We start from the raw sequence: 26,721 nt of genomic DNA on the forward strand, positions 1-26,721 counted from the left end.
AAATATAAGAATAAATACTACATGAAATGTTAGTTTAATAAATAGCTTTGAAAATAAAAAAAATTCTAAAAAATAAATATTAATATACTTATTTTTACAAAAAATATATGTACTTTTAGGTGTAAAAATATTTTAACATATAACTATTGCATAATCAAACAATATTAATTCATGTATCCTCATTATTATTAGGTATCTTCAACTATGGAGTTTTGTTGTTTTATAAAATGGAGAAACAAATAAGAAAAAAAAAACTGAGTGTAATAATTTACCAATAAATATTAAAGTTAAAAATAAATGTTTTTATAAAAAAATAAAATAAAGTACCTAGATAAGTTTGTCATAAATTAGGTTTTAAATAATTTAGGTACACGAGTTGAGTTAATATTCTATCTATTAAATTTATTGTATAAAATTTGAATGTCTTAAAAGAATATAAATACAAAAGTCAATTTTATAATATATTATTTATGTAATATATTTAACGATTAATCGATTGGTACTTTTTAAGTTATTTTTAATTTAATTTTAGGTTCAGTTCAAATGTTGGCAAAAATTTTGTGAACTATTGCAGACATTTTTAAAATAGTATATTGCTTTTAGCAGAAATAAAAAGATTACAATTTCAGTTTTATAAGTTTTAAATATACATTGCTTTTTAATAAATTAATGTTTTGTAGGTAACGTATTGAATTGATTTTAATAAAAACAGGGAGAGCCTTATTTAAAAATTACCGTGAATCACATAATAATATTTCAATTTTTAAAATTGTAACAAAGTTCTTACGTAATACAATTTATTATATAAAAAAATATAACACCTTTTATAATTAACAATAATATTTCAATGTGTATTATCTGCTATTCTATCAATCTCGTGAATTTTAAATCTGGATTTCACGACGTGTAGCTTTAGTGGAAAATAAAGCTATTAATTATAATTGTGCTGTTAACAATACACGAATCCCCAAAGAATCCATAAAAACTATCTAACATCAATAAAACGTATACAATTTATTTTAATCTAAATCCATGCTATGAAAGTGTATGGTCGTGTTATACCTCGGAGTTTGTGCAACCGATAGGCGAATAGATCGAAGACACGACGCACCGCACTGTTGTTGGTGGCCGCGGCATTTGTCTAATCAAGAACGACCGAGAAAACGGTTTAAGTGCAGTCTCTGGTAACAGTGGTATTAATACATGTATTATATTATATATATATATATATATGAACGAGGGACATCGTATAATATATATATTATGGACCCCCCCGCGGGGCTATTTAGCGCCAACAAAAACGCCGAATGCACTTAAAGTCGGGCGGACAGGGCGGATCGGCGTCGCCGCCGCCGAAAGCTCCTCCCTGCGTGTAGTGTTTCCCGCGGTTTTCTTTTAGATACGTGGTGGCGAGTCTTTTCGTCGCGGCTGTCGGTGCAACTATACAGTAGCTACACCACCACTGCAGTTCGGCTTCTGCGCTTCCTTCACACCAGACGACGAGCTGCAGTCCGATTCTTTCCAAAGGAAATATGTGCACATATTCACACGTATATTACTCATCATGAATTCTAATGCAATGCGCGATATAATTACAAAGTCATAGGATAGGTATGATGCACTATCGATTTAATTTGTTAAAATAACGACAATATTTAAACACGTGCAATAGAACAACAATAATAAATCTCGATTCGGTCGCGCGTGCCAACAGTGTAATAATAATAATAATAATAATAATAATAGTAATAATAAGTGGTGACGGACGGATCGTATTTTTTTTCTCTTTCGCGACGCACTTTCACCGCGCTTGAATTCGCCGACCGAGTTGTGTTAACCGTCGTCGTCGTCGTCGTCGTCGTCGTCGTAGTCGTAGTCGTCGTTAGCGGCGGCAGCTCACTACAGCGTGTCACTCGCGGTCCACTCCGTATAGTCCCGCGGCAGCCGCACAGTTGCACGCGACTGGTCGCCGGTTGCGCGCGCTCATAAAAAATATTATATATTATTTCCCGATGCCCGACGGACACGCGACCATCACATCGTAAATCGTCGTTGAATATTCGCACTCTATGCCATCGTCATATTTTATCGTTCGTGATATCTATTAAGCTTTATAGATTTTGTTTTGTGTTTCGTCACGGTTTTCGATTTCGCGGCGTTTCGTGTGCGAGGGGAGGGGGGGAGCATATGTGAGAGATCCATCGTATTATAATATTATATTATTGTTGTTGTTATTCGTTTTAGTTTTACCGTTTTCCGTTTTATTACCGACGACATTACCGAGTGTAAAATTTTGAACGAACAGAAAAATAATAACAGTTTTTAAATTACCTCGTCGGATGTATGATATTCCCACGAAATGACAACAGCCGCCACCGACGCAACCACCGGAACCTACCGGCAGAGATCTACATTTGTTCGGAGCAGGTAAAAAAAAAACAAAAAACATTTAAACAGCATATCATATGCATAGTATTATACAAGTATATATACATTTACAAACACCACCACCCCTCCACATAACTAACACTGTTGATATTATTGTCTATGATATCGTAGATATAATATAAGCACATATGTACTGTAGTACCTACTTGTATGTTACAAAAAATATCCTTTATCCGTTTATATATACTCCTCACCGATTTCATATGATGATCGTAATCCACATCTGCACTATTATATGACGTAGGTACCTAAATATAGTAAATCCAATAATAAACTGTTCAAATCGTATTCTACGGATATAAAAAATAATGTCATACATACATGAGTGTATACTTAGGTAGGTATATAATATAATAGAAAATTTTGTTACACATAAACACAGAGAGAAAATTGATTTTATTTTAAATGTTAAGTGAAAAAATATGAACGCGTTGATGGTTCACGAAAACGATATGCAGTGTTTTAATAATATGTGTTAAATTTAATTGTGTACCTGTTGTTATCTTTTTGCAAGAAAAATAAAAATATGTCAGTCTTCAACATTGAAGGTGGTTTCTAGTAAAAATTAAATATAGCAATTAGTACTTAATTTTGACGAAATTAGATATTTAAACCAAAAAAAAAAAAAAAAAATTAATAAAATACTTATTGTAAGGAGTGGAGTCTTGAAATATACCACTATTACGTATATATTATTATTTTTCATTTATAAATACAATTTAAAAAATATTTATACCGATTTTAAGCTTTTTCAATCATTTTATTCTGTAAACGGTTTTTAGTCGGTTCTAGTTTGCATTGACTATTGAATTATAATATAATATTGAAAATATGCATTATTTACGGCAAAAATAAATTCAATATACGTTTTATCAATATGAGTATAAAATAATCATAGCAGTATAAGTAAATTATAAAATAAAAGCTGACAGACGGTATCTGCATAGAATCGTTTTTCGTATACTATGATTTATCATTGAATTCAAATTTAATACATACATTACAGTGATCTATTTAATGATGAGATACATTCGACATCTGCTATACAGCAGAATGTTTTCCCCGGGTTTTGTTGTTATGTGTTCTATGGTTACGTAAGTGAAACAACGCGTGTTAACACTATTTACAGACGACCAACACGGACGATACTGTAAAATCGACATCACGCCGTGTTATTATTTTTTATATGCGTTTAGATACTAGTGGAGTATCAAGAAAATACGATGGGATATAAAATTTTATGGAACGAAAAAATCCTGACGATAGCTCCAACCGAGTCATTATAAATGCCGATAAAAAAAAAAAAAAAAATGTGTACCAAACCGCTTTGATGAAAGATAATGCTTATAGATAATACGATATTTTAATACTGTGTAGTGATGTGTAGTGATATGTGTTAGTATTTTTCATTCTTTTAAATGTTTCTTATATATTTTTTTTTAAGCTATCATTTATTGAATTTTTCTATGCTATTCTGATTATTATTTTAAAAATAACTTTAAACTATCTTTTAATTATTGATTTTTTTAATCTATCCATCTTTTGAGTACATATCATATATACATCTATTTTGAAAATAATAGTAATTTTTATTAACTCTAATATTACGTAGATAATTATTCAATAAGAGTATTAAAAAATGTTTTTATCTTTTTAACATAATTCTTTATTTAGCGATTTGTTACAAAAAAATTAACAATAGGCTTAATTGATAAAATATATACATATTAAATAGTTATTTTTATGATGGAGTGAAGAGATCTCCCTTTGGAGATACTTTATCGGGGGGGAAAAAAAAATTTTAACTGCTTAATAATATTTTTAAAATGTTAAGCCGCTATTTAAATTATTTTAAAAAGGGAGCTAATTTATACAGTATAATATAGTTTATAAATAGTTAACACTTACAAAAGCTTAAAATCAAACTTAGGTGGGCGTGTCTTATTGTCTTATTATAAATTTATATAATCGAAAATATAAGAGTACTTATTTATTATTTATGCAGCATCGTTTAGTATATGAAAATAAACTGAAAATAAATTGCATATTTTATATTTAAAAATTATTAAATAATGTTGATTAATAATATAATAATATATTACATTACATTGAGATAATTTATAAAATAAAAAACGCATTTTTGGAAAATTAGTCTCATATTTGATACATATAAAAAGTGACACTCACAATACGTATTAACGAAATTTTATTTTTGAAGTCATTATTTTGTGGTTGTTTAAATTAATGCAGAGTCTTGATTAACTTATTTAATTAATGTATTTGAAATTGTGTATCCCAAAATTCGTTTACAACTATATAATAGACTTGGTATAAATACGAGCAATTTAAAATGTTCTATATTATTCTGAATAGTCAAAGTGTGTATAGCATTTGTAGTTGTAAAATGTAATATAATATAGTATATACATTAATAATATTATTATTATTCATAAGTCTGAAGTCCCAACTCCAGACTACGTTGCCTTGACCCAATATAAATAGATATCACTGCCAAATATATTTTACTGTTATTTAAAATTTAAAAATTTTATAATGTTTATTTTCTTAATGTGATAAAACTCTTACTAAATACAACTGTCAACTTTGTGTAAATAGGTGTTAAAAAGGGTTAGGTTTTGTTAAATACATTTAGTATTATTTATAGAAATTTTCTAACTTTAAATCCTATTATAACAATAATTTTTTTACGCAAAAGTTAATACTAATTTTGATTTTGATATAATTGTATAATAATACTTAATTATTTCTTAATAGTTCGTAGCATTTTTACTTTTTAGAGAGGAAACAACAGTTATGCGAACATTTAATAATGACTTCATTAGTACTTATAACCTAATTGTATATTTATATAAATATCAGTTGTATAAAATCAGTACTGATTTGTTATTTCAATATACAAATTAACTAAATACAATTTATTTTTAAAAAAAAAAAAAAAAAAAAAAAAATGTTTTTTTCAAGATTATTTATGTTAATTATTTCTAATTACGCATTAAATCATAGGTTAGTTTTAAATATTTTTTATTAGAACTATATTCTTTAATTAAGTTAAGAAAATAATTTAAAACTCAATGTATTAAACTACTTTTACAATTATTCTAAAAAAAGAATTAATAAATATAATATTATTTAACAAATCTCACTAGTTAAGTATTTTTTCAAGAAATTTATTAAAAATCTACGAAAAATGCATACAAATCTTAAATTAATACTTCATATTTTTAGTAAATGTCTATCGAATTTATAAGTTGCTGTATGTATTTGGTTAACAGAGTTTAAACAATAATTATATTATATAAAAAATACCAAAAATAACGAAACTAATGTTTAAACTTGTTTTTTGTGTTATCTTTTTTAACAATGTAGAATTGTGTTTTATTTACTAAATATTTTCATTAAATGTTATAGTTATATTCTGTTTTTATTTATTTTCTGATAATTTGGGTAAATTTAATACATTTTTTTATTATTTTATGTCGACGTGGTTTAGATTTTGTTAAATTCAAAATAAATGTTTCATTAAAATGAACAATTCGATTTGATGTTATAGCATTAGTATGAATATGAATATTTTGATTTTATTTTTTGTTGTATAATATGGGAAGTCTTTATTTTAAATAATTTCAATACTATTTTGTTATTTGTAATAACACTATACTGAACTACATAAATGCGGATCTGTTATTTATTCCATTGCTCGTTCTAGCATGTAATTTTCTAAAATTAGTGGCTTGTCTGATTAAAATTTAAAAAAAAAAGAACATGGTCCTTATTTATTACTTGGACGGAATAAAAATACGTTTTAAGAAAATCATAAAAAAAAAAAAAAAAAATGAAAACTAAAAATAAAATTAAAAAGCTACTAAACGCTTGATATATTAATTCTGAATATTCGTTATTTTTAATAATTTTATTTAGCTATAATAAAACATATTATGATGTTGGACTCTTGAATACTGATACTACGTTTTATGTATTTAAAATAACGCGTTCTGGCTGTAGAAAATATTTTAATATTTTTTATAACTTTTAAAACGTAAGAAGCGTAATTTCTTAAGTATAACAATTTATTACATTTATTTTTTCGATTGAAGTTAGCGTTTTAATCTCTTCTAAATTTAAGTCTACAAAGGTGTGCAAGTTATTTTATTCATTTATATTGATAACATTATATATTTTATTTATTCAAAAATGTATGATTTGCATCCATGTTTATTTAGATTTGTAAAATTTAGTTCACTAAAATGTAAAAGTAATATATATATTTAAATTTATAATAACTTACATTTTTTTGCGAATTTTGAATTTGTTTATTTAGCTATAATTTTTAATCGATTCGTTCATCTATATCAGTTTTCCTAGTCTTAGACATAACATAGAGACTTCTGATTTTTTTAACTAGATTTCTATTGAGGCATTAAAAGTTAATCCGATTTTATATATTTATGGAATTAACTAAAATAGATAAAATTTAAAAATTTAAGTACAGAGTTAAATAAACAACTGCTAGTAGTCGCATCCCGTCGTTTGTAGACTGTAGTGATGAGTGATGACTGATGAGTAAGTACCGTATTTGTTACACGACATAGCTGATTTAACATCAACTAATTAAATCAGATATAGTGTTTCTACTTTAACTACATTCAAATGTATAATTATTTCATATAAAATGCAGGCCAAGCAATAATTATTTAATGTATTAAATAGTTAGAAAACGTATCGATATATATTTTGATAACTATCCATTGGGTATTGACCAAATAGTTTAATTAAAATTATTACACAATATTATCTATTTAATACATTGTAACATTTTGGCTTAAAATAAAATAATTAACATTTAAACTAATAAACAAAGTTTTTTCATAGGTAATTTATATGATAATATATTAATGTAAAATAATAGTATTGTGGGTTTACACATTTATTTTTATTTGCCAAATTACTTATATGGAATACTTTCACAATACCATATAATCGTTTTACGTTTTACTTGTAATGTCTATTTTCGTTGATATTAACCACAATTTTGTTATCAGTCAGTGATGGAACTCACTTAATAAATTTGTTCAAATCAAATTTTTATACTAGTATTCGATTTTACAACCGCATATAATTGCGCAAAGCAGATTTATATTAGTCAGTTTGTGCAAATAAAAGTAAACGGCTACTTTTATATACATTTTCATCTATCGTTAATATTAATACAATGCGAGTCAATTAAAACACGATTTTGTGTGACAACAATTTGATTAAAATTTTCTCCATTGTTGCTTTTTTATTTGTTTTTTATTTCTTATTTTATTTTGGTATACATATTATTATCACGTACATAATTATTTTCAACCAAGTTATTTTAAAAGATCCATTAATTACAAGATACATAAAAATATGCCTGCTATATTTATAAATATTATTATTGTTTATTATTATATTAGTCTAGTTTAAGTATTTCGTATAGTTGAGTTTTATTGGAACAATGTTATGATGTCTTATACGTTTTTATAACTGAAGTATAATTCCATTGAAAATTTAATAAAACTAAATAGAAAATTTGAAAATATTATAAATGGAAAAATACATTTTATAGTTTTTCATCAGTTTTATTGTGTATAATCAAAATAAGTGTATCGTATACTACCCAAAAGTCTGGTGACAAGAAATAGTTTTGAATGTATAAAAAATATCAAGCAATTTATATTGTAAAAATATTTTATATTTATTTTGTGCAACATAAAAAAAAACTATTAAATTCCATGAAACAATTACATTTATCATCACGATATCTTTAGGTACACAAGATTTCTTACCGAACAGAAGTGCGTACTTACAAGTTATAACTGTTCGTTTACTAAAACGCAAACAGGTAAATATTGTATTGGTGTAAGAAAAAACTTCTTTTATGCGATTATATATTGTTACACGCATTTTCTTCATTGTGCCGAGGCTTTCTATAACCAATGCACTATGGGTAGGTAGGTAGGTATAATATCGTCGTCGTCCGGGCTACACGTACGAGTACATTGTGCATTGTATTAAATTCGATTTCGAAACGGTTAAACAAAACAAAACAATAAAAGAAAAAAAAAATTAGTTTATAATTTTATCGATGAATAAACCGCGAAAACCGACGCGCGTGTTTATTGCCGTTATCGAAACTTGTCCGAAACTCGCGCCGACTTTCGGCACTTAATATAATAAATAAATATATTATGTCATGTATGATATTATATTGTTATAACTGCAGGCCGAGCTGTTTCGTCATTTTTTTTATATTTTGATATTTTGTTATAATATTATTACTATTATACGGTACAGGATGGTTTCTGTGAAAACCCACTCTTTTTGCGATAATTGCGCAATAAACGATAGATAATACAGACGTGCGTGTTTGTGCGCCGCTGCAGCGTCTCTATATAGTATACGATATACAAGTCTCACTGCCCCGACAATCGTCGTCGATGTGAAAGTTCACCGGATTTTCAGTGATATTTTTATTTTCACGCGCGCATTTATTCTCTTGCTGGTGCGTATTATTGTGTGTATAAATATATATATTATGTTAAAAAAAAAAGCGCGTGGGACTATTATACGTATTTTAATAATAATAATATATGCTGCCGCCATACATCGGTCGTATTTGCGCGTTTTAATTTTCCAATCGCATCGGTGCAGATATCGCACCATTTAAAATACGTGTTTTTGTATTATATTATATTATTATAATATAAGTGTATTGTACATGTACGGTTAATGTGATTAGGCAATGGCCGCCGTTATTCGATATTATAAATTATTTTATTATCATATTGTCTGTGTGCATATTATGTCTTGTACGCGTGTTGTCGACGATGTCGTTTTGCGAAAACATAAATGTATATTTTATGATTTCGCATACATTTAATCATATTATAAGCCACAATGTGATTGTCTTATCACAATGCAGCCAGTTTCTCGGTAAATTTACATTTTCGAAAACATTTTTTTTTTTGCCGTTATAGGTAGGTACTTTTAAATTTTTACATTGACAAAAAAAAAAAAAAACATAAACTATTGTTATAATAACTTAAAAATCATGTAAAAAAAATAAATTGCCGTGACAACGACTGTAATATAGTGGTTAAAAAATCACCCACTTACATATTATATTTTACACTATAATACTATATTATATATTATGGTTGGCCCGCGGAGATATGTATAAATACATGTAGTTGAGTGACTGCGTAACTTGAGGATATCAACATAATCATTATTATTATTATTCGCCGTGCGGGTATCCCCTATTGAACATGTTAATATCTTGTTTTAATAGCATAATATTATGGCTATCGCAAAAATAATTAGAAAAATGAATGAGAATTTTCCCGCGCATAGGTATAGGTAAACGTATTTTAGGTCAACGTACATGTCGATAACATGCTTCTAATATATAATATGTGTATATTACATGTATATATATATATATTAATATAATAGTACAATATGTATTACGTATAATTTATTATTCACCTGCACAACATCTCCAATGCGGGTTTCGGTGTGCAAGTTTTTTTTAGGTCAATCGCCAATGTTGTTCGCGGACGCGCGATAAGAATGACGCCAGCACCGCCGTTATCATAGTACGATAATATAAGTTTCTTGAAACGAAAAAAAAAGCAACAGCCGTTTAGAGTGCGTTATTTCATAACTATGTAGAGATACAGAGATCGAGGTAGAAAGAGAAAGAGTGAGAGAGAGAGTTAAAAAACATAAAGATGATAAAAAAAAATGTCTTTTCAAAGTAACTCACACGCTTACGTTTTTATAATATGACATATAATAATGTAATATGAATTTATCGTCGGTTATTAAACTATTTGTAGTATTGATAACAATGTATACAGTTTATACAGGGTGTTTAACCAAGTATACTCATCCCCATTTTTTCTTATGTATAATAAATTTATTTAAATACTGATTTTTGGAATTTTTAAACACATTTAAAGACCTTATTTTGGAACTTTGGAGACTAACTTTTAATTTAAAAATTCATATAAGTAGTTTCTCAGTTATTAAAATGTTCATAAGAAGGATCAATGTTTACAAATTATTAAATATTAACGTGTTAATATTAATAAATAAAATTTTCAAATCACCATAGCTCCATTATATCTTTCAAACTCTCTATCATGGACTTATTATCTTTAGTATACAAATATCATATAACTCAAAAAATTTTGTTTAAATTTAAATTTTGATATATTAAAATTTTTAGAAAAATTATCCACTAAATAATAAAAAGGTTTATATTTGAAAAGTAGTAGTTTGTATCTTCACAAGACATTCCTTAAGTCGTACAAATAATCTTTAAGTATACTTAAAATTTCCAAAAATAAGATTTTAATCAGAATTGTATTATTGAATTAAAAAAAAAAGTTGAGACTGTTAGATGAATTACTCTGTATAAATTTACAAAGTTCATCCGAATTTCAGTAAGTAGAATTGAGTGTTGATGCGGAGTTTATGACTGATTAGTCGGAAATTTGCATGTTAATGATTTAAGTTGTTTAATCACCACATCTATGATAGATCAAAATATTAAGAAACTTATGGCTCCTCTTACCAAATGTATTGCACGCAGCTCCATCACTTATCAGTATTATTCATTTGATATCAATCACTGTGCGTATTGTTCCCAAACATGTGCTGTACGTGTTTTTAAATAAATGTCTATATTTTATTTTTTTCAAATAATTTTTTTTTTTTTTGGTAAGACAAGTGTCGGATAAGTTTAAACAATATTTCTGTGGACCATTCAAGAAGACGGTTTTCTGGCATAAAACAGATATTTTTGAGAAATAAATCAACATTTGTTTTGTGAATATGGCATGATAGTAGCTGATTAGCGTTAATGAGCGTAACGTTATAAGTATTCAGTAAGACTTTTCTTATTAATATTATACGTAATAATAATAATCATTCATAGGTATTCAATTAGAAAATAGATTTTGCGTCGTGTGTATTATTTACAATTAAAGGTTATCGATCGTTTTATTATTGCATTGTATCGTATTCATATAATGATGAAATATTTTAAGTCATAAACTTGTGATGAAGTGACAGGTTTGAAGGGAATCCATTTACTATTTTAATATAATTATTATAATTATGTTATTTCTGTACATGAGACATAATATTGTTTTGGCTAATACATCGGTAGGTATAATTATTATTTTTACCTCGTGATGCATACTTTTTTTAGGGAAGTGTACACCGTTGACGCTTTTAAATTATTCTCCACTGTTGTTATTAATAGTATTTCTACACGGTCGGTTTAACTTTAATACATAATTTATTTTATGAAGTTTTTTAATTTTTCGTATTTCACGCGAACACTAATAAGCATTGTGTTTGATTAGTATTGTTTAACGTTAGAACTATTTTTTTTTGTATTCTTAAAAGAAAAATAATATTACACATCTTATTCTATTTTTTTATGTGTACATATTTCACTATAGATCAAAATTTATTAATAAATAATAATAATAATAATAATAATAATAATAATAATAATAATAATAATAAGTATGTTCTTTTATTTTTTCTGACTATATAGATTAATTGTGTGTTATGAATTTATGGGCTTACAATAAATTATATTAGATAGGGTACAATGTAAAATTAATGAGTGTGTTTTTTTATTTAACTCTTCCGACATTGATTGATTATTTTGTTTTAAAGTTATTAACTAATTTCTAATATTTGTATTTTGGCTATAGAATGCAAATAATATTATACAATATTGATATTTGATATTATACAGTAAACGTTTTTTTTTTTTTTTTTGTTTTAATTAAATTAACACAATTTATTATAATAATATAGATACTATATAATTATTCTTTATGTAACCAAGTAAAATCTTCATTTGAGATCACTAAAACAAATCTCTATTAGCATATTAGCTATTTGTTTTATTCGATTTAAAAATATGCCTCTTATATAAGCGGCACTTGATAAACTTATTTGTAAGGGTTGAAAAGCATGGGCTTTATTTTTGCATAATAGCTTTCTTATTTACATGAACAAAATATGCTTTGTGTATTAAACAAATTTGAATGAATTGGCTTGGATATATTTCAACGTGTGAATGGGTATTGTATTTAAATTAAACTATATAAATATGTATATGTAATATACTTTATAAACAATATCATAGGTTAGTATTCATATTTATATTAAGTACAGTTATTTTGGAAAGAGGGAAGGTTAATTTATATTTAGGAGGGTTAATTTTTCATTTCAGATTAGCAAATGTTCTTAAATAAGAAATATAAAATCTATACAAATGATTGTTAAAACGGTTTTTAATAATTTTTTTTTAAAACAAATATTAACATTTTAAAGATTTTTTGACTGCTAAAACTATTTTCCACGTATGTAATGAAACAAAAGTTTAGTATGTATGATTGTAATTCAAAGGGTTTTATTTAAGTAATTGAAGTTTGGTATTTTATAGATTTAAGGATTAAAGTATATAATTATTTAATATTTAAATATTTTTATCAAAATATATCGTAGTTAATATTGTTTTATAAATTAAATTTTGCTATTCCTTAATGCGTGTTAAATTTTATTGTGGTAAATCTTAATAATTGGCATCATATGTTAAATAAAACTATAAACCTCTTATACTATTACTGTCTTACTGTCAATACAGGAATAAAAATCATTCGAGACACTAAATCGGAAAAATACCCTGTTTGACGTTCCGGAGATTACCTTCGGAAAAAAATCACGTTTGTATCGACTGTACACGAATATTAGCATTTACCACTTGTTATATATTTTTCTTTTTTTATTTGAGTTTTTGACATATGTGTTTACCCCGCGGGTATACACCGTATGCATATGTATATAGAAGTAAAGCCAATAATAAATCGAGTATGCTGCAGAATAGATATTAAATTCCTCTGCAGCTCCTGTTGTACGAGTAGAAACTACCCCACCGTTATCTGCACATTATATCATGCCTCTCTCTCTCTCTCTATATATATATATATATATATATTAATAATATTATACAATAAATAGTGTGAGGAGACGTGGTCGTTGGGATTCGTGTTCAACCTCCTTCATCTAATCTTTTCACTACTCCACGTTTCACGTCACGGACATTTCGTGGCTTATTAATCCACCGGTACACCGGCACGTGAACGTTTTTTCCTTGTGGCTTGTGGGTATATAATACGAAGTATGTACACCTAATACAAAGATAACCCTATAGGTATAGTCAGTTAATAGTAGTTTAGACTTGCACACGAATTGCAAGGAATTATATGATTTTTCGGACGTAGGACATAGCTAGGCGGTAGAGGTACAAAAGTAACCGACTTGATTAACGACTAGGATTTGTCGGAAATTATATGTAGGTAGGTATTAGCGTGTGTTTTATATGTGTATAACTAAATTGTCTATTAACTACGTGTGACTGTTTTTCCATGCAAGGAGTTTTCTGACTGTGATAATAGTTTTAGCAGCTTAAATGGGTGTTGTTCGTGATGGCTCTAAAATACTATAATATGAACCATTGCCGTTGATACTTCTGCAGAAAATAAGTCTAAGAAGACCGTGTTTTTCATATTTTGTTTTATTTTAAATAAAAAAGCTGCCATGATAAATAAATGAAAATAGTGACAAATGTTTTGACGTTTTTAAGCATGGGTAGTAAAACGTTAAATCATTTTTAATTTTTATCTTACAAGAAAAACAACTTTATCGTGTTACTATACTTATTATATTTTAAGGTATAAAAATATAATACAATAGATATCTGCAAGTTTTACAGAATTCTAGATGTACAAAACGTTATTTATACCGTTTGATTTGAATAATTAGTTCTAAAGAATTAACATATTATATTGTCAATAATTAAAGTTATATTAACTGATTCATTTGAATAATTTGATTATATGCAGATTTAACTGTATTATCTTAATGTCCATTAGATCATTAAAAAAAATTGTTCCATTAACAAATTTGAATAATAGTTTTCTTGCTTAATTGCTTAATTCAAAATATTAACTGTAGCTTTAATAAAATTATAATATTAAATGATCATTACATAAAAACAACCTAAATTTAATTGAAAATTAATGGTGTAAATTTGAGTCAAGATTTATGCTACTTTTCTTCTTTTACGGATTTTATAAATAAATTAATATAATATATATAAACACTTGCATACGTTATAGTAAGTGAATACAATGAGCTATTGTAAAGTATGATATATTTTTTAACAAGAAAATTATCGATTATGGAGTACTTAAAATTAATATATTCATTAAGCGTTTTATTTTAATCATTTGACACTAATTGTTGTAAGTATTATATGGGTGATTAATTATACTTAAATTAAGTATCCATTATGTTTGTTTAATCAATAGTTTAAAGAGAACATAAATGTCATTACCTACCTCTATATAACCAATTAGTACAATATTATAATTTTAAAAGTAATGGTTTTTTTCTATCAACTATTTGATTCACGAGTAACATAATATATAACGTATATTATATAGCTAGTAAGATAATTTAAATATAAGTCTACCGGTAAAATATATTTATGAAGAAGAATAAACAGCAGAATACTAAATTAATATCAATTTTATGTAAGCTCAATCTTCATTTAAATAAATTTAAAACTAATCGATTTCTTCTATAAATAATATCCTACATTTCAGATAATTCGGGATTCTTATATTAACCACTCGCATTGACAAAAACAAACTGTTCAATAAATTAAATAGAAACGACAGTTTTTTAATGCAGCTTGAAACTAGTTTCGATCTCCTTTGTGTTATATTAGTGGGGAAACATATTGTGATATTCCGTAAAAGGAAATATTTAAAAGACGAACGCCACATTCTTTGTATGATACAAAAACCATGGGCGCTAAAGAAACTATGCTTATTTTAAAATCATTGGTTGCGTGGGAATTTTTATTTTTTATCTGCAACCAATATCATCGTTTATAATATAATATTATAAGCACCATACAAGTATTTTATGTTTTGATGCGTCCCCACGGATGTCTGACACTATGGGTTAAGGACTAAAGGCTTTCAGTTCTTCTTTAATTTTGTTCAATAATAATTTATATAACTGGGCATGCGAAAATATTTCAGCAGTATGAAACGCGTTGCATTCGTTGCGTATACTAAACATAATTGTCTCGGCTCTTGGCTATTTTTTATGTGAGTACGTATCACCTACCTAGAAATATATATGCTAATTTCGCTAGAAATTTGATTTAAAATACAATAAATAACAATATAAAATGGGTACTTTAGAATATTAAAAGTTAAATGATTGCTGTAATTATGATTATCGTTGTCTGTCTTCACTTATTTTTAAAACATTCATAAATTTCAAAAGTGTTTAAATTGTTTTTACAACAAAATATGGTTGAAACCGTTTTTTTTTTTTTATAGGTCGATTTAACTTAATTTTCATGAAATAATAGCATTATTATGATGTTGGACACCTGCTAAAATGTGTTACTAATGACAAGGGACGAATATTTGCCAAATTGCAGGTTTGTCGGTGGCTGAATACGTCGTAGTCAACGGGTCATGTTTTGGCCGACCGTGTTGGCGTTGTTGCAGTTGGCCGCGAACGGACGGACGGATGAATTCGTTCTCGGCTATTTGACGGGCTCGAGGAGACGACCAGGCGACATTGGTTACTCGAAACCCGGTCGCACAATCAGTGGCGCGATATCGTTGGCCGTCGAGGAGATAAACGCGGGATTATTTAAGGACAAAGGTATATGATATCAATATAAAATATTATTTAATGAGTAATGACCAATGATTGAGCAAAAAGCATTAATAGATTAACCCAGAAAATCATCCCGTTGATAATTATTATACAGTATGTTTAAAGAATAATTTGAAATGTGATGTAATTTAACGAATAGAAATCCATTTCGCTTGCTAATTCTTCAATTTCCGCTAGTTTCTTGTAACGTACTCCACAAATTGCACACGAATATCAATCATCGAACACCGTTTCTATCGTGAGTCGTTAGTGTACTTATTAATAATTCATAGAATTTGTAGAAAATTGCTTTTCCTTTAAATTATATTTTTTGTTTTTATATCCGAGGATAACTCTTTATGCAAAACCTTTGTCGTTAATATAAATTAAGTGTAGGTAGTTATAGATTAAAGATATATAGTTAATTTTAAATGTCACATTGCGTTTTAAACTAAACTAGTATATGTCTGTCAGTCAGTTTTATGTAGTTTTTTTTTTTTTTTTTAACGAGTGACGCACATCTGGAATGAATCCGAAGAAAATTAGCATTTCGTTTTTATCTTGTAATTTAAAGTTTTTTTTTGTTTAAAATGAAAGTAATTCTGCTGTTTCTAAATACCACTCGTTTGATTGAAAATAAATGAGGTATAAAATCCGAAATAACTGTAGGTACTATAATACAATACGCGTTTTGTATAAAATCTACAAATTCAAGAACTTGCATAGTATAAAATATAATATTTTTAAATAAATGTCAACTTTTAATTTGGAAATTAATTAATTGAATAAATATAAAACGCGTGTTATAATCTTAATTGGATATACATATAATTCATTATAACATTATTTACCTTCAATTTTTCATGGCTTTAAGTACAAATAAAATTAAGATATTTTAATTAATTCCGTCAGCTAAATTTCACTAGTTACCTATTTATTTTCAAAAGAGCATACTAATATTTTGATTGATTAAAGTTCTAAAGAATATAAATTGTTTAATAATTTTTAATTGAAAATATTATTTAAACGATCAAGAAATAATAAAATAAATAATATAATAATTATTTATCATGTACTTTTTCGTTTTTAGTTACTGAATTGATTTGATAGAAAAAAATTGTCATGAAATATTTTTGCATTTTATTATCGGCAAGGAAGGTATATTAATATATTATGAATAATATTTTATAACTATTAACGTTAAATCAGTTTATTACAAGAATATAAAATTAATATTTTTATGCAGTAAGTTTTTCTTGTTTTATCTATCTAAAAACATTTCTAAAACTTTTTCGGTTGAAGATAAACAAAGTTTTTAGTAAACTTATTTTGGAAAAAGCTATGTATCGCTTCATAAAATCGAACCAGCAAGTTTAAATTGCATTTATATTATAATATGTGTTTATATATTAATAAATAATTTCGTTTTTTGTTTGAAAAATATCAAAGGTTAGAGTTATTAGTTTATTATGAAATATAGTTTTGTTATTTTAAAGTATAGTAATAATTTTGCACACTATAATTTTAAATTAGAAAATATGGAGTGATTACTGAAATAATAAACTTATGACGTTATTATTATAATATGATTCTCACATTTAATTTATCTAGTAATTTAATGAATTAATAACGAGTGCGTTCTTTTATATCATGTTTAAAATAAATACAACATATTAAATTTAGAATTGGTTATGTGTTTAGTTTGTAAGTACAAGGAAATTTAAAAAAAAAGTTTGAATTCTGTTGATTTTATTTATTCTATGAGATCTATTAGATCCAGTATAAATTGTATGCAAGTCACAAAAATCATACTTGATTTTTTTTATTTTATTTCCTGGATATTGTACATAAAGGCGGTTTTATGAATACATGTTAATATCTATATGTATTCGAAAACATAAATATTGCGTGATTCAAACGACTTTTTTATTGAAAAAAAAAATACAAAAACTTGCATATAATAAATGCTCGTGACACGTATATAGTATATTATTTCGTTTACCCATTGAAAAAATAATACAGATTTCTCCTGACATTTTGATTATACAGAGGGTTTATAAAAATACCTAATCATTCGGTTCGTTTCATATTTTTGTATATTTTTATCGTCATTTTTGTTTTATTTTATTTTTTTATGTATATGTAACAGGTCATTCGTTGAGTTTTCTGGTAGCCGAAACGTATGGAGAAGAATCGACTAGTATACTCGAGACCGCGGAATTGTGGAAGAAAAATATCTCAGCTTTCATAGGACCACAAGAGACGTGTTTGCATGAAGCAAGAATGGCCGCTGCCTTTAACCTGCCGATGATTTCATATGTTAGTCAGTATAAAAATATTATTATTTTTAAATGTTCAGATTGTATTAGTCTAGTGATGAGTAATACTATGTATAAATTACTATTTCCATTAGATGAGATATTTAATAGCAGTGGAGGAGGGGGCATTTATTTAAAATTGCAATAAATGAATGAGCGGTGCAATATTTTTTAAAGTAAAAAATTATGTGGTTTAGTGAATTATTATTCCAGATAATTCTTTTATTATCATGTATTTTTGATTCATACTCTTAATTTTTTTAAGCATAAAAATATTTAAAATTAAAATGTTCGCTCTAGATTCAAGAACATAGGTCTAGTATATTATAAAACGTTATTCAAATAAAGTTTATAAATTTTTTTTTTTTAGTTCATGATAAACTTTAAAAATTATTGTAATTTAATAATGCATATTAGTGTATTTTTCATTTTTTTCCTACCAATTTTTCAAATGTATAACATTTTTCTTCACTTTCATTATTTCTGAAAAAAATAGTACGATTATATTTTAAAATTGATAATAGTTAACATAAGCTAGTGTATTTAATCTGTAAATTAAATTTTTTCTTATTTTGAGTACTAAGCATATTATTTGTGCTAAATACTTAATTTATGATATATTTGTATAAATATACTGGTTTATAAAGCAATTACTGCAATTGACACGAATCTTTCGTATGTTCGTATCGAAGAAATATTGCCTATAAACACGTTTTATGACCGATTTTCGTGAATTAATTCAGAGAGGGGTTTTCTATATTATGTTGTAGGATTATATTCACACAAATTATTTCATATACATCTGTTGGTGAGTTTGAAATTAAACTTTCGTCGTCTGTTATTGAGGGGAAATAATTTGTTTTTATCCAATACTCGAACAATATTTTTGTAAATAATTGTAATGCTCATTCTTTTGCTCATTACATGAAAACTATCAATACGTTGAATGTTTAATTAAAATCATATAGGATGTTTATGACTAAATAATGAACCTAAGATCTTCGTTCAACGAATTTCACACACACACACAAGTTTCACAAAGAATTAAAAGTAACACGTGTTTTAAATATTTATATTCACACTTAAGTATTATTATTTTTTGGGCATGATTAAATAATTTTTTATTTAAAATTTATGGCAGAAAATTAAATTGTCTGGAAAGTTTTTGATACAGCGATTAATTTACAGTGTGCAATGAAATATCAATGCGAGTTAAAATTTTAAGTTTTTGTAACAGTCAGTTTTAATATTTTTTGAAATGTCCATAATTTCTGGAAATTACGATCCAAAGTTTTCGGGAAAACCTTGGAAAGTAAATGAACATTATGCCAAAATGTATCTATATGAATAATATACGCATAACTTTTTATTCTTCAAATTTAAACTGTTAATCGCGTTTAAGATACGCATAATCTAAGTTTGTACGCTATAATGACTGGCGTATATATTTTAAGCTTTAGTATTATTCTTAACGGCTAAAGCAATAATAGTTTTTCATTAACTTGATCGTAAAACGTACCTAAAATGTAAATAGCTATTTTTTTTTTTATTGAAAAATTCACTCTATTGACTAAATAATATGTCCACATTAACGAATAATGTAAAATGTTTAACTATCAATGTATCACATTTTTGTATGTATAACTATAATTTCGATTACAATTGTCTGTCCTAGTTTCTCGTTTCGTTTAACTGTAAAACAATTTGGTTCTGTATGAAGATTAAAGTGCAGTAAATGGGTTTGCGAGTAAACTTTTAATAGAATCTAACATAAACAATATATATATATATATTAAATACATAGAGTGCATAGAAGTATCGGTTACTAAAATTCGATATCTGATACGACGTGGCTCATTTAATTGTGTGTTCCATATCTGCTCGATAAATTCTAAATATTGTATTGCAATAAGCTAATGGAGTTTTACACGGTATTTTGGATGAACAATCACAACTTTCTGACGAGTAAAATCACCAGCTTTGTGAAAAAATCACTACTAATAGGCTACAAGTTTTAACACATTGAAAGTTGTAAATTTACTTTATAATTTAAACAAATTTTATTTATTGGCTTTTTTTTTGAAACCGGTGTAAAGCCGGATACTTTTTATGATAAATTTGTTAAAAATAGACTACTATTTAATATACATGCTATATTATTAGAAATATTACAAACATAATGATGATGGTAATTTTATTTTTTATTTTAACAAGTTTTACTTTCGAGTTTAAATAATTAATCAAAAACGTATTTTATTTTGTCACTTTTGATAATACTGTATTTGATTATATTATATTTCGTTATGATATTGCATAAATTTTTATATTTTAAACTGTTTATTATTCTTATAATAATATGTTTTATAAAAGTAAATTAGTTACCCATGGTCTTTTAATGAAATATGTTTTTTTCGAAATATATTATTTTGTATTATTTTTCACATTTGTGTGTTTTCATGTTTTTTTTAATCGTCTATTTCATTTAGAATCATCTGAACGGATCATTTATTTTTTGTGTTTATGATTTTAAAATATGAAACTGCACGAAGTAACATAATCACAAATGTTTTTTTTTTATAATATAAGGTTATACTTTTGGTCGATTCCTATGGAACCAATTATTACTCAATAATCGATGTATACATTTAATTGTTATCATTTATTGTTGAAACTTGCAAGCTTGCTTTGTTACATTTGAAATTAACGATACGATCTGTACACAGATACACTTGTATCGGCTATATCTTTAAATAAGGAGTATATTTTTGAAAATTTTTTTTTTAAAACCATTTGTTCTAAAACAATGAATATTTACGTAAATGATCTTTTTCTAAAAATAATTAGTTTATTTTTTAAGGTATCCGTTTAGAATTAAATTTCGTCACTACCGGTTTGTTGTGCCACTACAATGACTCGTCTTACAACTTGTTAAATCCAAATAAGCAAGTTTTACGATAAAAACTAAAGATACTTATAACATAAGAAGGAAGGTAAACGACGTCATTATTGTACAATAGTTGTTAAAAAATACAAAACTGCTTTGTACATCCTAGTCGCGCGTTCCAATGACCAAATTATGAGGGATATTAATAATAGTAATAATAATAATAATAATAATAATAATAATAATATAATTAAATATTAAAACGACAACGTTGAAAACCGTTGTAATTTATGACTTTCGCGGTGTTTGGCGTGTGTCTAATTGGAACGGTTGGTACTTTGATCATCAAAGTTAACGAGCATAATATTTTGTCCGCGTAATGGAAAGTAGTTGAAAAAAAACCAACAGACATAAAAATTTGGAGTACATATAATAATACGATATTTTAATAAAAAAATAATATAATAATGTATTGTTTATTCGTGAGCGAGTATTACAGAGTGCGTTGTCTGTGGTCAATGGAATAACGCACTGGTTAAGTCTATTTTTAACGTGATACACGACGCACTCGAACTTGGTTGAGGATTTTTATTATTACATTTTTTTTATTTTTTTTTTTTTTGGCGTTTGTTAATGATGCAAACACAGTTGTCCCGTTGCCCTATCATCATCGAGAGCTTCATTCATTCTGTACCTCATTGTCGATATGCAGTACTTCAATCGGTATAAACAACGTCATAACTTAAAACGACACTATAACAAATAACAATATTGATAAACTTACACAATACATTATATATTTATATGTATATAAGAGTGTTTATTGAAAACCATATTATACGCCACTATCTTTTAGGTATAATGTATATGACGTATTATAGATGTATCATTGCAAATGTACGATATAGATAAATATCGTTATAATTCGAAGGTGCTATTCACTGTCAGTAGTATCATATTATTAAATTATATTCCGGGGAGGGGATAAATAAATATCAAATGTTTTGTTATATTATTTACTCCATAATGAGTATTGTGAGTGATGGGCAGGTATTATGAAAAAATATTATTAGATTCAAATGCACATATTCTGACCAGGGACGTCAATGCTCGATTAAGAGTTGCGGTAGGGAAGGCGGTGATTAAAGTACATTAATTTAAATGTTTATTGCTTAAAATTCTCACATTTAATACATTTCTTGATTTCATTTTCATATTCAGTTTTGAATTTAATATAAATAATGTTGACAATTTTATTATTTTTGATTAGAAGACTTTGCTTCCCGCTCGCACAGCTCGCCTACCCTTTTTTTATTTTTAAAATATCTGTACAAATTTTTTTTTTTTGCTGTTTTTTCTTTTATATTTACTAAAATAAAAATGATGGTACTTTTTTTTATTTAATAGAGAGATGCAATAATTACTAATTTAAAAAGGTCAAGGGTAGTAAAAAGTGATCTACAAGATATATTACGCTTGTAACTAGCGTTACTTCTAACTACCAATTTATATTTATAAATACGGGTTTTTTTGTTGTATATGGGTTTGAGTCTAAAAATTATATAATATATTGTTCTCGAATTTTTTTTCGAAGATTCTTGACTATTAATTTACACATTTACTTAGTATTTTTTTGGCAAAAACTTCGAACCCCTGTATTATTTTCCCACGCTTCATTCGTTCCATTTATGTGCTCAGCCAACAGATATCTATGTAATACAGTTGGTGGTTGGCAACATTTTGAAAAATAACAAAAAATACACATCTAGCTTTATGCAACTTATATTATGGTATAGTAGATACCTACGTATATACTGATTATACTGTTAATAAAATACGTTTTTGCAATAAATGTAAAAATAAATATACTATTTTGTTTAGATTTGTGAAATATTTTACGTTTTTCATCTTTATTATCCTATAGTCTACACTAAATGTCCAAATACTATAATTATCGTAATAATATAAATTTGCATACGACCGTGTAGATAGTAAGGAATACAATTTTTCGTTAAAAAATAGCTTCTTTTAAATTTTTTTATTCTCAAGAAATGCGTAGATACTCTACGTTAGTATTGTGAATACACATTTATTACATTTGCATGGGCCATAAAACTTATTTTAAAGCCATCTATTGATTTATCAGAAACAATATATTGTTTTATTTCAATGTTTTGAATACATTTTGTTCATACGAAATTGTATATTTATAAATGTACTTATATATTTTGATTAATTTGAACACTATTTTTTTTTTTTACCAGATATATGTTATAAAAATAAAATAACTTTGGTTTATTATTTTGTATTATATTTTATTAATTTTGAAATAAATACCACTATATTAAGTAAAATAACCAAATAAATTCAGTTCAAGCTGTATTCATTTAAGTTAAAGGAATAAAACACAGTAAATCAAATTTTTTTTAAAATATTTACATATTTACTGTGCGTTTAATATAATTCCATATTAGGAATTATATTATTATTATTATTTAAATCATAGGTTATTGATTTATGCAATAATTGTTTGCATTATTGTTATTTATCTTGTAAAATTAAATATTTACTTTTTAGAATTGTAGTAAATTTCCTATACTTTTTAGTAAAAAATGATTGGGTTAAGAACTAATTAAAGCGTTTTTTGTATGTACTTTAGCAAACAATATTTTACCTATAATTTGGAGTGGAAAATATATTACCACATAAATCTTTTATATTTTTTTCAATGAAAGTTATATTCATTAAGATGTTATGTTTCATAATATTATGATAGTGTGTTCAAAAGTTCAAGTCATAAGTCATAACTCATATTAATACTGACCCACCCTAATGATTAATGAATAAAACATATTATTTTAATAGTCTACGTGTATCGTTCTAAGAAGAGTTATTTGTGGTTTTTATATATTTACATTCAACAACGGGACTTGTGAAAAAAATAAAATAAATAATCACGACACAATTGATGTTGATTTTAGAAAAAAAAATAATATAGTCACAACAATTTTAAATATATAAGAAAACAACACTACATAAACGTTCGATACAACAATGATACGAGGTCGGTAATAACTTTAATCGATGACTAAACCAACCTGCTGGTATCGGTATAATATAATAGATGTGATAAACAATAATACAAAATTATTTGCCAAACAATTGGGTTTATTCATCCCAAGTAATTTGTATTCTTCGAGCAATATATGCGTCACGCTGTTTGCACGAGCAATAAATATTCTCTTAGTTCTCCATATTTATTATTAATTTTCAATTGTATATTTTCTATTATATATTAAATATAATTAATTTACGGCGTGAAAAAAAAAATGAAGCCCTAGGGCAAGTTGAACAAATGATGAGATCTTAAATAATATAGCTTATATATATTTAATCAAATCACGATTTTTACGAAACAGGAATGGGTCTTATTACTCTTCAAAAGGGGAGAAGTTAATTGAGGTTCAAATATTTTACTAGTTGTATTTTAAAGTTGTTTTTTCAAAATCTTCATCAGTATTGCTCATTATGATGGTTGTTGGAGCATGCGTCGTTAACAATCGAAAATTGACAAAATACCGAACAATTTAATCGACCACCCATATACGGTACATGGAAATAAAGTATATAATTGTGTATAACTCAGTAAAACTATAAAACTGAAGATATCAGTGTTCATTGCCACAATAATAGATAATAGCCGATGTCGAAACTTATCATAAATTATAATGTTATATATTTAAACATAATGTGTAATAAATAATAATAATATTACGATAAATCGCTCATCGACGCTTATCAGTCGTTCGAACAAATAGTCCAAAACTAGCTTGAAACCCAATTACTTAATTATTCATAAATTACTATATTCTTCGATGGCGATATTTTACGATTATTGTTAATATATATATATATCATAATAATAGCCATAGGAAAATAACTAGCTTAGTCTCAAGGGAAGGGGCGGTTACTGTCTCTTTAGTCATTCCCTTAAATTCACCAATGTTAAGAAATTTGGAGATTACAAGATATCTCTTGATATTATTGAAACACTCGCATCGCAAATACGAATGTTGTGCGATTTATCTGCACGAGTCTATATTCTGTAAATAAATACATATGTGTGTACAAAGTACGTAGATAATTTAGAGGATGTGCAGTTCAAAGACCAATAAATCTAATACACTGTTACGAGGAGTATATAAATAAGGGAGTGTTGCTAAATTTGGGTGTACATTGATTTTATCGGCCAATAACCCATCGCATGTTTTATTGAATTGGAAAAATATTTACAACTGCAGTATATGTATATATATATAATATATACTATTATCTACTGGGGTATATCATCGTGTATCTTCCGAGGCTGAAATGGTCGTGTGGGTACACCGCAAACGGACGCGCGGATACTGTTTATCGGAGCGGTTAATCTATCGTATTTACCTTGCTCGACTATTCGCACGATTTCTCGCCAACTACGAACAAACATTAAACGTTCCGGTTTCGATGTAAATTGGCCGATTTCATAAAAATGAATAAATAATTACAATAGCCAGGGCTGAATACGTATAATTCCGGGGAAATGGTACGCTATCTGTATATTAAATAGTTCATACGATATAATGTTTAGCCGCGTATACTATGAACTTATTATTATTGATTTTACAATATATGGAATGTAACGAGAAGAACGAACAAACGTTATCAAATACGTAATAAATCTAATGATAATTTTTTTGGTGTCGTGTATAAATATTACGATTTTCAATAAATAAATATCGGCAGTAGAAGAAATAATTACAAATTTACAAATATTTATTTTACACAGTTATAATAGGTACATCATAAGTTATTACAAGATTAATTGCATACTTCCTTGTTATTTTTGCTACACCTGCATGCATGTAAACACGGTGTACTGGTATACTATGAGCTTTAGTTATAACACTATAAAAAGAAAAAAATACATCAAATACAAAATAGAAGTAAATTGAATCCACAGGTTGTTTCATTTAACGAACGGAAGGCATGTAAAACAGTTCGCGATACGAATAAGTTTAGCGAGACATGTATAAATCATTTATTATTATTGTAATTATTTGTTATATCGAATGTTTATTGTAACGCTTAGACTTTGTTTGTGATAATAGTTGAATCCGTTGCTACATGCAGGTTGTACCGATCCGAAAATACTTTAATTTGTTTACATAAAATAAATACCTTTAAGCGCATACAATTTATGTGTAT

At 26.5% G+C, this 26,721-nt stretch overlaps 1 protein-coding gene across 5 annotated transcripts in view; it reads left to right on the forward strand.

Moving 5' to 3' along the window:
* The first annotated feature begins 1,420 nt into the window (after positions 1–1,420).
* The window catches only part of LOC112599152 (guanylate cyclase 32E-like), a 75,413-nt gene continuing 50,112 nt past the window's right edge, over positions 1,421–26,721 (forward strand). Inside the window, exons 1-3 of one of the 5 annotated variants that reach the window (XM_025345927.1) lie at positions 1,421–2,427; positions 16,049–16,278; positions 18,422–18,591. In XM_025345927.1, the coding sequence (XP_025201712.1) occupies positions 16,086–16,278; positions 18,422–18,591 (363 nt within the window). In that variant the 5' untranslated portion in view covers positions 1,421–2,427; positions 16,049–16,085. Of the gene's footprint in view, positions 2,428–8,911; positions 8,996–11,146; positions 11,388–16,048; positions 16,279–18,421; positions 18,596–26,721 lie in introns of those variants that run through there. The other 4 variants (XM_025345929.1, XM_025345928.1, XM_025345930.1 and 1 more) reach the window with 4 other exon arrangements.

Source organism: Melanaphis sacchari, unplaced genomic scaffold (assembly GCF_002803265.2).
Source record: "Melanaphis sacchari strain LSU unplaced genomic scaffold, SCAv2.0 Contig4_pilon_pilon, whole genome shotgun sequence".
Taxonomy (NCBI): Eukaryota; Metazoa; Arthropoda; class Insecta; order Hemiptera; family Aphididae; genus Melanaphis; species Melanaphis sacchari.